At 39.2% G+C, this 13,368-nt stretch overlaps 1 protein-coding gene across 9 annotated transcripts in view; it reads left to right on the plus strand.

Annotated features, from left to right (window-relative positions):
- The window catches only part of LOC136324019 (butyrophilin subfamily 1 member A1-like), a 61,439-nt gene that overhangs the window by 17,607 nt on the left and 30,464 nt on the right, over nucleotides 1-13,368 (plus strand). For 3 of the 9 annotated variants that reach the window (XR_010729060.1, XM_066256895.1, XM_066256587.1), the window contains exons 5-11: nucleotides 71-91; nucleotides 805-825; nucleotides 1,953-1,973; nucleotides 2,680-2,700; nucleotides 3,855-3,875; nucleotides 4,578-4,598; nucleotides 6,556-6,582. Coding sequence is in view for 7 of the 9 variants with exons in the window: in XM_066256895.1 (XP_066112992.1) it covers nucleotides 71-91; nucleotides 805-825; nucleotides 1,953-1,973; nucleotides 2,680-2,700; nucleotides 3,855-3,875; nucleotides 4,578-4,598; nucleotides 6,556-6,582 (153 nt within the window). In the remaining 2 variants the exon portion in view is untranslated. Of the gene's footprint in view, nucleotides 1-70; nucleotides 92-804; nucleotides 826-1,952; nucleotides 1,974-2,679; nucleotides 2,701-3,854; nucleotides 3,876-4,577; nucleotides 4,599-6,555; nucleotides 6,583-7,047; nucleotides 7,075-7,625; nucleotides 7,653-7,821; nucleotides 8,905-13,368 lie in introns of those variants that run through there. The other 6 variants (XM_066256498.1, XM_066256264.1, XR_010729043.1 and 3 more) reach the window with 5 other exon arrangements.

Raw genomic sequence — 13,368 nt, forward strand, 5'->3', positions numbered from 1 at the left:
TTATCAATAAATTTGAATTTTTTTGTGGTTGTTTCCTATGAAATTGACATTGATCTTTTCTTTTTTTCAGAGAAATTTATGAAAAAAATAGGTAAAATTTTTGATATCTTTTTACTCCTCATCTACTTGAAAACATCTGGTTGATTTCTCTCTTTGACATTTCTGGCTTTTTATCCAAGTGCCATCTGTTGGCCTGTCCCCCTCCTGGATGTCTGCTGTCCCCACCTGATTCTGGGACAGCACTTCTCCCACATGGGGCTCTGTCCCTTTCTGTTTCTTCCCTTCCATTCTTACTCATTCCTTCTTCTGTCATTTCATACCATTATTTCCCCATAGACATTGGCTGCTCTGTCTTGCAGTAAATTGTCACAGTTTCATTAAGATATTGATGAGATGAAGGGTGTTAAGCTGACAGATACGTGATTTTTAATATAGACATGTATCATAGGTTTATATTAGTGTCTATATAGATGAATAAATGTTTGTATTTCTGGAAAATATTCAAAATTAAGACCTCTGTCAAGGATTTCAGGTTTGAGAGCCCATCACTGTGCAGTTGATACTTCTCTAACCCCTTAAGAGAAAAGACTCCAACCTTTCAGCATTCAGTGTCTCTGTCCCTTGTCTTTTCAAAACCTGTGTCTTGATAAATATCTCATCATCTCATCATTCTGGTTTGCCTGCTTGCTCTTTTAACATTATATCCGTCATACCAATTCCCTTTGAATTCGCCATGTTCAACTGATCTTCATTTTTGTATTTGTTTCCCTTATATTTACAAAAGTTGTCTATTTTCTTTTTCAGAAGAACTTCCGCAAGAAATTGGTAATCTTTTTCAGACTGATACTCCTTTAGTGACATATTTCATAGAAAATAATTTTTCTGACCTTTCCCTGTTCTTTAAATCATTACCCACCTCCATCATTGCTCTCTTTTCATGGATTTTAAATTACACTATCCTTATTTTGTTTTGCTTTGCTTTGTAGAATTCTTCCATGTTTATCTCCCTTCTCATCCTCCACCTCCACCCTTTTTATTCCCCTTCGTTCATTTGTTATATATTCTTGGCTTCTTCTGTCTTCCAGATGCTCAGTATCATTTCACTCATAGTAAGGTCCAGTGAGAAACAAAATCTGTGATAGCACTAGTCCTTTTTCTGTCCTGCATTTAGCACCCATGAGAATTAAGATAAGCTTCTTTAGAAATGAGTTAAAACAAAAACTCAAACACAGAACGATAAAAAATCAACCCGTGGACACAAACATGGAGGACGCAGCCCCCAGACCCCTGACCCTGTGTCACTGGGAGGAGCTGTGTGTCAGTGCTCCTTCCACAGTGTGGTGGCCACTCTGCACGATGTCGCTGCTGCAGCAGTGAGACTCATGATGTGTTTAAAGTATCCAATGACCATACTAAAGCTAACAAACTAAGTAACAGTAACAGAAATATTTATATAGATCAAGAATATTTACAGGTTTGCCAGTGATGGTGCAGAGGATAGAGTGCCGATCTGAAATGCTGAGGTCACGAATTCAAAACCCTGGGCAGGCAGGCCCGGCAAGGCACAGGGGCAAGCAATGTACAACTAAAGTGAGGCTACTGTGGCTCAATATGCCTGACTGCCCCATCCCCTCGCCCTGTACAATCAATAAATAAAACCTTTTCTTTAAAAAAGAATATTTTTATCAACTAACCACCAAAACTAATATTTTAAAATTTTTATGTTGTTTTATTCAGTTATCTCCATTTATCTCCTTTTTATTTATAGTAGAATATCTCTGAACAATAGTGATCTCTGAGCCTTTGTGTGTGTGCATGGGGGATGGTACGTGTGTATGTGTGTTCATCTGAAACGTGGTAGGGTTATTTTTATATATGAATTTATCAATAAATTTGAATTCTTTTTGTGGTTGTTTTCTATGAAATTGACATTGATCTTTTCTTTTTTTCAGAGAAATTTATGAAAAAAATAGGTAAAATTTTTGATATCTTTTTACTCCTCATCTACTTCAAAACATCTAGTTGATTTCTCTCTTTGACCTTTCTGGCCTTTTTATCCAAGTGCCATCTGTTGGCCTGTCCCCCTCCTGGATGTCTGCTGTCCCGACCTGGTTCTGGGACAGCACTTCTCCCACGTGGGGCTCTGTCCCTTTCTGTTTCTTACCTTCCATTCTTACTCATTCCTTCTTCTCTCATTTCATACCATTATTTCCCCATAGACATTGGCTGCTCTGTCTTGCAGTAAATTGTCACAGTTTCATTAAGATATTGATGAGATGAAGGGTGTTAAGCTGACAGATACGTGATTTTTAATATAGACATGTATCATAGGTTTATATTAGTGTCTATATAGATGAATAAATGTTTGTATTTCTGGAAAATATTCAAAATTAAGACCTCTGTCAAGGATTTCAAGTTTGAGAGCCCATCACTGTGCAGTTGATACTTCTCTAACCCCTTAAGAGAAAAGACTCCAACCTTTCAGCATTCAGTGTCTCTGTCCCTTGTCTTTTCAAAACCTGTGTCTTGATAAATATCTCATCATTCTGGTTTGCCTGCTTGCTCTTTTAACATTATATCCGTCATACCAATTCCCTTTGAATTCGCCATGTTCAACTGATCTTCATTTTTGTATTTGTTTCCCTTATATTTACAAAAGTTGTCTATTTTCTTTTTCAGAAGAACTTCCGCAAGAAATTGGTAATCTTTTTCAGACTGATACTCCTTTAGTGATGTATTTCATAGAAAATAATTTTTCTGACCTTTCCCTGTTCTTTAAATCATTACCCACCTCCATCATTGCTCTCTTTTCATGGATTTTAAATTACACTATCCTTATTTTGTTTTGCTTTGCTTTGTAGAATTCTTCCATGTTTATCTCCCTTCTCATCCTCCACCTCCACCCTTTTTATTCCCCTTCGTTCATTTGTTATATATTCTTAGGCTTCTTCTGTCTTCCAGATGCTCAGTATCATTTCACTCATAGTAAGGTCCAGTGAGAAACAAAATCTGTGATAGAACTAGTCCTTCTTCTGTCCTGCATTCAGCACCCATGAGAATTAAGATAAGCTTCTTTAGAAATGAGTTAAAACAAAAACTCAAACACAGAATGATAAAAAATCAAGCCGTGGACACAAACATGGAGGACGCAGCCCCCAGACCCCTGACCCTGTGTCACTGGGAGGAGCTGTGTGTCAGTGCTCCTTCCACAGTGTGGTGGCCACTCTGCACCATGTCGCTGCTGCAGCAGTGAGACTCATGATGTGTTTAAAGTATCCAATGACCATACTAAAGCTAACAAACTAAGTAACAGTAACAGAAATATTTGATATAGATCAAGAATACTTACAGCTTTGCCAGTGATGGTGTAGAGGATAGAGTGCCGATCTGAAATGCTGAGGTCACGAATTCAAAACCCTGGGCAGGCAGGCCCGGCAAGGCACAGGGGCAAGCAATGTACAACTAAAGTGAGGCCACTGTGGCTCGATATGCCTGGCTGCCCCATCCCCTCACCCTGTACAATCGATAAATAAAACCTTTTCTTTAAAAAAGAATATTTTTATCAACTAACCACCAAAACTAATATTTTAAAATTTTTATGTCATTTTATTCAATTATCCCCATTTATCTCCCTTTTATTTACTGTAGAATATCTCTGAACAATAGTGATCTCTGAGCCTTTGTGTGTGTGCATGGGGGATGGTACGTGTGTGTGTGTGCGCGCATGTGCGCACACGAGTGTGTTCATCTGAAATGTGTTAGGGTTATTTTTATATATGACTTTATCAGTAAATTTGAATTCTTTTTGTGGTTGTTTCCTATGAAATTGACATTGATCTTTTCTTTTTTTCCAGAGAAATTTAAGAAAAAAATAGGTAAAATTTTTGGTATCTTTTTACTCCTCATCTACTTGAAAACATCTGGTTTATTTCTCTTTGACATTTCTGGCTTTTTATCCAAGTGCCATCTGTTGGCCTGTCCCCCTCCTGGATGTCTGCTGTCCCCACCTGAGTCTGGGACAGCACTTCTCCCACGTGGGGCTCTGTCCCTTTCTGTTTCTTACCTTCCATTCTTACCCATTCCTTCTTCGGTCATTTTACACAGTTACTTCCCCATAGACATTGGCTGCTCTGTCTTGCAGTAAATTGTCACAGTTTCATTAAGATATTGGTGAAATGAAGGGTGTTAAGCTGACAGATACATGATTTTTAATATAGACATGTATCATAGATTTATATTAGTGTGTATATAGATGATAAATGTTTGTATTTCTGGAAAATATTCAAAATTAAGACCTCTGTCAAGGATTTCAAGTGTGAGAGCCCATCACTGTGCAGTTGATACTTCTCTAACCCCTTAAGAGAAAAGACTCCAACCTTTCAGCATTCAGTGTCTCTGTCCCTTGTCTTTTCAAAACTTGTGTCTTGATAAATATCTTGTAATTTTGGTTTGCCTGCTTGCTCTTTTCTCATTATATTCGCCATACCAATTCCCTTTGAATTCGCCATGTTCAACTGATCTTCATTTTTGTATTTGTTTCCCTTATATTTACAAAAGTTGTCTATTTTCTTTTTCAGATGTACTTCAGCAAGACAATGGTAACTTTCCTCAGACTGGCACTCCTTTAGTGATGTATTTCATAATTTGTCCTTTGTTTCTTCTTTAAATCATTAGCAACCCCTATCTTTGCTTTTTTTTCTTTACAAATTTTAAATTATTTTAGTAGTTTTTACCTGTCCAGGGATAGTTTATCAACCGAGCACAGTTGATGCTGCACATCCCAGAAGCTCTGCCCGAACACCCTCACGGTTTTATTTCCTGATTAGTCCCTTCTGCACAAGGGACGGGAACAGTGGTGGAAGTCAAACAATTTAACAACTGGTTCTCTGCCCTAATGACTGTCTTAAGTATAAAAAAACGATATACCAAAAGGTAGTTTATTATTTCGTGCATTTAATACTTAAATAAGAACAATATATTAGATTATGTTATAAGAAAGAGTTTTAAAATATTAATGAAAAAATATTAATAATACCTGACCAAAAAACAATAAAACTCTTGTTTAAGATATTTCCAGTCACACTTTGTCACCTCTTGGTTGTTTGGCACTTTTTCTCTTTACCTTACATATTTGTTTACTGAAGTAACAGGAAGGAACTAAAATGTAGCATTTCATCAAAGGTACAATGAGTTTTAGGAAATGAATAAATAAATAATAAAAGCATAGTTCCTTCAAATTTTTTTTCACCTCTGGACGGGATGAACATCACTATGGCTTGCTTAGAACACCCTGTTGTGCAGAGGAACGTTAAGAAAGAGTAAGGAATGTAAATCTGTGATGTCCACATCGGGAGGCTGCCCAGGTGCCCACCTTAGAGGTTAATAGCCTTAAAACTTTCCATAAAGGAAATATACATGGGATAAAATGCTTACCTTTCTGTCCACGTCTTCACTACCATTTTTCTGTTATTCAGTCAGTTGTAAAGATTCATTCTCCTTTCTCACTTTTCTAAGATAAATATGTGCTCCTTGCCATTTTTTCATTTCCTGATTTTTGTTTAATTTTTTTCTGATTACATACATGCTGCCAATTTTCTGTATAATCAAAATTTTTAACACATTTATATTTTCTGTCTTGATCTCCTTGTTATTTACATGAATGGTTTTTTCCCCCATTTTTCTTTTTGGAAAAATTTCAGAACAAAATTGATAACTTTTTCTGACATTCCTTTGTACTAGTGTATTTCATATAAATATTTTATCTTTCTTCCCTTTTCCAACCCTTTGCTATATCATTAGCCTTTTACCTTCCAGTTATACAATACAATGTCATCATGAGCTTGGTGATGGGAAGGGGATTAAACAGATGATGTGGTTGTTTCCATTCATAGAAAGCTTCCTGTAACATGGGCCCCTCACATCTGCTCTGAGACGGAGCCCATTGCGTCTACATGATGTTGTTCCAGTTCCTAACGCCAGGGTCTACCCTCCACAGCTGCTGAGTGGGATGAGCTCCTCTTTTGCTGGTCCTCCTCACACTTTGTATAAACTGATGTCAGACGTAAATTGAGACTCATGAGTCCACTTCTGACCATGTTCTCAAGTTATCCTAAGGATATAAATACTTTTGCATTGTTTTCCCTGGTTATTTTCTCTTTCTGACCATAGTTATTATTCCTCTTTCATTTTTATTTTAATTCATTTAATTATTAATTAAACAAATTGCTTTTTCTTCAAGGTCTTTCACAAATGCATTTTTTCACTCAACTAAGCTTAAGTGATAATACAGCTCTAAAGTCTAAGGCTATTTTCTAAGATATTATTACACTACTTTTTAGTATTCTCACAAGAATTATTTAAATCCTCATGTATTCTTAAACCATAGAAAGGTTTTCAGATGGAACAAACTTTAGAGATTTCTTTCATTATTTTGAAATGGGTGTTACTTGGCCAATACTCAGACAGAAACGTTGTCAGATGTGCAGCTCTACCTGCATCTTCCTGATGAGGCTGAGAACACCTGTCTCATACGTGTGTCTGTGTGTTTTCTCTCAGACAGGAGGAAGGCTCAGTACAAGTCCGGTGAGTAGTGCTTTGCTCTCAGAAAGCTCCATTCATTTGTCACTCGGGGTCGTCCCCTGTAGCAGTCTGTGAGGATGACAAAATACACAAAAAGGTCTATACTTGTTGGAGGTGCTTCCAAGCATCATTTTTTCTAAACTTCAATAAATTCTCTCTGACCTGCAGACCACACGTGATCCAGCACGTCCTTTCTCCTCTCCTCTCTCTTCCTTCCTGCCTTCATTTAATTTCCCTCTTTCTACTCCTTCCCTGGCCCTCCCACGTTTTGTTGCTTCTGTATTTCCACCTGTCCCACATCTGATCATTTTTATTATCATGCTTGAAAAATGGAATATAAAGATAATACTGGATAGAAAGAGGAAGTTCAAGGGATTTAGAAGAAATGGGACAAAGGGAGAAATGGAAAAGACAGTGAGAAATGGCAAGGAAATACAAGCAAAAGTCTTCCTGTTTGTTCTTTTGCAGTTTGGAAGAATGCGCCATTATACCCTGGTGAGTGATGTGGGATGTGGTGACAGAACTCTTGTTATCAAAGATTATGTAAGATGACCAAATCCTGTGCATGCAGTGGTGAAAATCAAAGAAACATCAAAGTATAATTTCTATGAGCTCAGTAGATTACTCAATATTTTAACTACTATTTTTTACCTCACATTTTAGTAATTTTTAAATTGTTTAATTGCATCTCACATTGCGTTCTGAACATTGGTAGAGTGTTAACATCTGTTTAAACTTGAGAAAACTAAAGCAAAAAATAAGTTATTTGGTCAGACTCACGATAGACCCTATTTACTCATAATCATCCTAAATAAATTATACATATTTATCCTGTAGGAATGTTGGATGAAGAGTATACGATGGGTCAAATTTTAACTGACAGATAATTTAGCAAATGGTAAAAGAGGTTCTAGTACATGAAAGACTATTATGTTTTGTTGCTAATATCTCGAATTAATATTAGGGAATTTATACTCAGTATTCTAGGCAGACAGGTAGCTTATCTTTTAAATGGTGAGTTCTCATATTCATTTTTTTTTGTACAGATTGGAGAAAAGAAGAATTCAAAGCTGGTGAGTCTATGATGGTCCCACCCTGATCCTTGTAGGATGCTCTTGAGGAAAGATGGGTGGAGAGGAGCTGGATCTACCCAGGACATAGCAGATCTCATAGAATGGGAACCCTCCAGCCCATATATACTAAAACCTTTCTCAAAATCATGATGATCTGCTTGTCCTGTAGTAACTGTGACCCTGGACGCAGCCACTGCTCATCCTGCCCTCCACCTGTCTGAAAACGGCAGACAACTAACCTGGCAAGAAAGGCAAAAAGATCTGCCCAGCTCCACGCAAAGATTCGACTCCCTTCCCTGTGTGCTGGGTCAGCTGCACATCAGCTCAGGGAGATGCTACTGGGAGGTGGAGGTTGGGAACGCACATTCCTGGGACCTGGGAGTTTGTGGAGATAACATAACAAGGAAAGGAAGGGTCACCATGTCCCCACAGAATGGCTTCTGGGCCATCAGGCTCTACAGTGGGGAATACTGGGCCCTCACTTCCCCAGAAACCCCTCTTACTGTAAGAGAAAACCCCCTCAAAGTGGGGATATTTTTGGATTATGAGGATGGAGATGTATCTTTCTTTAACATAACAGAAGGGTCCCACATATTCAGCTTTTCCAAGAACACTTTCCATGGTGTCCTGAGACCTCTTTTCAGGCTCTGGTCCTCGGACTCAGGTTCTCTAGCCATCTGCCCAGGTTAAGGAAAATAAGTGACTGATTTAATTTCTACACCCAAATAACTCTCACAAGAAATACTTACTTTGGGTCCAAATGTTGATTACATTCTATTGGGTGAGATACAAATAGACTGTTTCCTTCTCCTTACTGGTTCAGGTTCAGGATGAAGCTCTGACACACAGACTGATGATTGTCCCTCATGCCCCCTCTTCCTTAGTTATAGAGTCCTTTAATTACACACCTACAGACCCTCATGCAAATGGTAGATTTCCCAACCTCCCCTGCTGCCTGTGACTAAATGATGACCTGTGTGTTATACGGTGAATTATTCTGTGTGACTCTGTATGACCCCTGAAGTATGTCCTTAGAGAGCAATTGTGTCCTTGTCTTTCCTTTATTTTTTCTGCTGGCTATAGTATGTCATGACGGATGGAACTGAAAAACATCTGTGACCATGTATACTGACATGGATGGCAGAGAATGGAGAATTAGCTTGGGTTTTACCAACATCATGGAACCTCTGTATTGCTCAATTCCAGCATTATTTTCTATGAGAAATAAACTTTTGTACCTTTAAGACATTTACATGGTGAATATTTGTCCTCCTGATTGACTCTAACTGCTTGGTGCACTCTCCCTTTAAGGAAGGTGAGGAGGACGTCCAGGTGGAATGTCCAGGGGAACACCAGGTGTGACCTCTGGTCTCTCAGCTCCTCCTGCTCCCCCGTGTGTCTCTCCCACTGGGGACCCTTGTTCCTCCTGACCCCCCAGTCCCTCCTGACCTCACTCCTGCCCTTTCCTGCTCAGAGCTGTGGTGAACACTGTCTAGTGTCCCATGACTCATAAATGAAACCCCTGGGTCACTGTCCTTCTGTCACATCCGCTTGACAAACTCCAACCACAAATCAATCTACTGACCTGTTTCTCAGACCGGAGCTCAGCGTGCTATGATGGTCCCTCCTGTGAGAAGACAGGGTCTCTGCACATGCGCAGTCCCTGTCACGGCGTGGACACTGCCCTCTGCCTCCTCCCGTCCTCTCCAGCCATGTGCACGTCCTCACCTTTTCCGTCACGTCTATTAACAATGTCACTGTCTTTCCACTGCCAACCCTGCTTTCCCCTTTCCTCAGTGTCGCTGTGCTGTCCTGTCCTCTCCAGTTCTAGACTCCATCAGTTACTACTCTTAGTCTTTGTACTAGTTTTTTTTCCTATTAATCTTAAATTTTCAAAACATTTTCTATTTTAAAATGAAAACTATACAATTTTTTTTTGTATTTTTCTGAAGTTGGAAATGGGTAGGCAGTCAGACAGATTCCCACATGCGCCCCACTGGGATCCACCCAGCATGCCCACCAGGAGGCGATGCTCTACCCATCTGGGGTGTCGCTTTGTTGCAACAGGAGCCATTCTAGCACCTGAGGCAGAGGCCATGGAGCCATCCTCAGCACCAGGGCCAACTTTGCTCCAATGGATCCTTGGCTGCGAGAAGGGAAGAGAGAGAGAGGAAGGAGAGGGGGAGGGGTGGAGAAGCAGATGGGCACTTCTCCTGTGTGCCCTGCCCAGGAATCGAACCTGGGACTCCTGCACACCAGGCCAACGCTGTATCACTAAGCCAACCGGCCAGGGCCGAAAACTATACAATTTTTATCAACTTTATTTTCCTATATACTCTTCTGTATTTTTATAACCGAAAATTTCAAAAATAGTTACATCAATAGTCTGTATTTCCATTTCCAACTTTTTCTTCTGTATACACTGTGATATAGGTTAAACTGTACCTCACCACTCCAAAATTCAAAATTCCTGTGCTGAAGCTCTAACCATCAGTATTCAGAATGTGACCTTATTTAGAAATAGGGTTAACACATTTATAATTAGTTAAGCTGAGGGCATACAAGAGCAGGGTAGATCCCTAATCCAATATGACTGCTGTACTTTACAAAAGGAGAAATCTGGACACAAGGATGCATACAGAGAGAGCATCATGTCAAGATTGACATGTGGAGTTTTCCTGCCACAAGTCAAGGAACATCCCCAGGTGCTAGCAGACCACCAGAAGTTAGGAAAGAGGCATGGGACAGAGTTTTCTTAGTAGTATCAGAGGTGGTTTGGCCCTGCTGCTACCTTGATCTTGGAATTCTGGCTTCCACAATTGTGAGACAATGAACTTAGGCCAGTGGTCCCCAACCCCCAGGCTGTGGACCGGTACCGGTCCATGGACCATTTGGTACCGGTCCACAGAAAAAGAATAAATAACTTACATACATTATTTCCATTTTATTTATATTTAAGTCTGAACGATCTTTTATTTTTTAAAAAAATGACCAGATTCCCTCTTTTACATCCGTCTAAGACTCCCTCTTGTCTTGGTCACGTGATACATTTATCCGTCCCACCCTAAAGGCCGGTCTGGGAAAATATTTTCTGACATTAAACCAGTCTGTGGCCCAAAAAAGGTTGGGGGCCACTGGTCTAGGCCATTCAGTCTGTGGTACTTTGTCCCAGCAGCCCTAGGAGACTAACATCCTCTAATTTCATCCCAAGAATTCCTCTGAACTTTCCATGCTGCGGCCACCATCCTCCCAGTGGGTCTCAGTGGGCACATCACCAGTGATGGGAACCACATGTGTCTTCTGTATGTGCCCAGTGTCCCCTGAAGACAGTCTTAGAGGTCAGTGTGTCATGGCATCAAATGAGTGTAGTCCTCATTATGTGCTAAGCTACACATCCAGAAATATCCTTCTAAAACACTTTCCTAAAATTCAGTGGCCAGTTTTCAAAAGCAGTTCTTGAACCCAACCTATGAGTCAAGCTTCATTATCCCATTTCCTTGTTCATCGCCTACAGGTTCTATACATCTTAAAGACAGAAGGTTTTTTTTTTATTTTTAAATATTATTTAGAAAATTAACTTTAATGAGGTGACATTGATCAATACGTGCACATGGGTTTCAGGTGAATGCTTCTCCAACATCTGAACTGTTGATTAGGTTCTATACCCATGACACAAAGTCAAATCATTTTGCCACACGGTATATTTGTTCCTCTTTACTCACTTCTCCTCACTCCACCCCCAACATCTCCCTCCTCTGGTAACCACTTTACTTTATGTCCATAAGTCTCATTTTTGTGTCCCATCTATGCATGAAATCATACAGTTCGTAGCTTTTTCTGATTTACTTATTTCATTTAGTTTAACATTTTCAAGTTCCATCCATGTTATTGTAACTGTCAATAGGCCATCATTTCTTATGTCTGAGTAGTATTTCATTGTATATATGTACCACATCTTCTTTATTCAATCCTCTACCAAAAGGCAATTCAGTTGTATCCATGTCTCAGCCACTGTGTATAATGCTGCAATAAACACAGGGGTGCATGTGTCTTTATATACCAATTTTTTCAAGTTTTGTGGATAAATATCCAGTAGAGGGATTGCTAGGTCATATGGTAGTTCTGTTCTTAATTTTTTTGAGGAACCACCATACTTTCTTCTATAATGGGAAAACATATTTGCTAATATATCTGGTAAGAGATTAATATTTTAAATTTACAAAGAACTTACAAAACTCAACAGCAAAATACAACCAAATTAAAAAATGGGCAAAGGACCTGAATAAACACTTTTCAAAAAAGGACATGTAGATGGTCAACAGACACATGAAAATATGCTCATCCTCTCTAATCATCAAAGAAATGTAAATTACCACCACAGTGAGATACCACCTTCCACCTGTTAGATTGGTTATTATCCCATTGCATTTTTGCTTCTCAGTTAATTATGGTCTGTGTTTGTCACCATTTGGTCTTTCTAGGAAGGGAGATTACAAACATCTTTGTCTCACAATGTTTGTGTCTAATTATCACAACCTCACACTGAGCCCAGAGTCGCCACATATCAACTCAGTTATTAACAAAGTCCCTCACCAGCCTTATAAATCTCCCTGCAGAAATGATGTCCCAGCATTCTGTTCACTCTCCCCAGACACTAGCTCCTCAGTCTTTCTGAAAGTCCCTGTGACCTGCCTGGTCATTTTTCAGATTCTTTTCAACTCTCCTTCTCTCTAACTGTGCTTGTGTGCCATCTTTGTCATGGCTTTATCTATGAAATGTCCCAATATCTTATCTTTATTTTTCTAAATTTTAAAATATGTTCTAAACAGTAAAACTAGTAAAACAATGTCTGCATCAAATTACTCTCCCAGCAATGAAAATGTGACTCTGACTTCTCAGCCCCGTGGAATACATAACAAAGTTTAACCAATTTATACCCAGATATCGTTACTAAGTCATTGGTTGTGGGAAATTTATTGCTGCAATCATTCTTTTCCAGGCTATAAAACCATCTGCATGAATTTCTCACATTATCTGCAGCAGTGTGTTCAAAGATCAATGACATACCAAGGAGGGAGTAAAGAGAGAGGAAATGACAGAGAGACAGGCTCCTTATTATACTCAGCAGATCATTCACAGAGAGAAAATGGAGATGGAAGAATTAGCAAACTAAGAAGACATATGGAAAATTCTATGTGACTTACTTTGAAAATGTACATGAAAATAGAGAGATAAACACAATACACACAAAGAAAGACGAATATCATTTCATTCACCTGCTCATTGTTCTAAATGCATTTACTATGTCTTTACCATTTTACACTGTGTGAACAGTATAAACTTCACATTTAAGTCAAGATTGCTTTTAGGGGATGATTCTCTAAGGATTAGAAGACACACATCATGATCCCTTGATTTGATATGTGATTTAATTCTTCTGTTGAAAATAAGTTTATAAGGAGCACAGTGCACTGGAGAGCTCATGCGTGAAACCTTCTACCTGCCCCACGAAGAGGTGGTCTCTGAGCAGGTCTGAAACCTAGAGGGGGGACCGTGGAGTCCACCCTGGAGGTGACACATGCACAGGCTTTACAGTCCAAAAAAATATATAATCAAGCAAAAGTGACAAAAACTGAAATGAAAGGAATGTTCCACAAGACTTGGCACATCTGAGTGAGACACAGTCTTAAGTGGGGAGCAGAAGCAGTTCTCTGTA

This window comes from Saccopteryx bilineata, chromosome 1 (assembly GCF_036850765.1).
Source record: "Saccopteryx bilineata isolate mSacBil1 chromosome 1, mSacBil1_pri_phased_curated, whole genome shotgun sequence".
NCBI lineage: Eukaryota > Metazoa > Chordata > Mammalia > Chiroptera > Emballonuridae > Saccopteryx > Saccopteryx bilineata.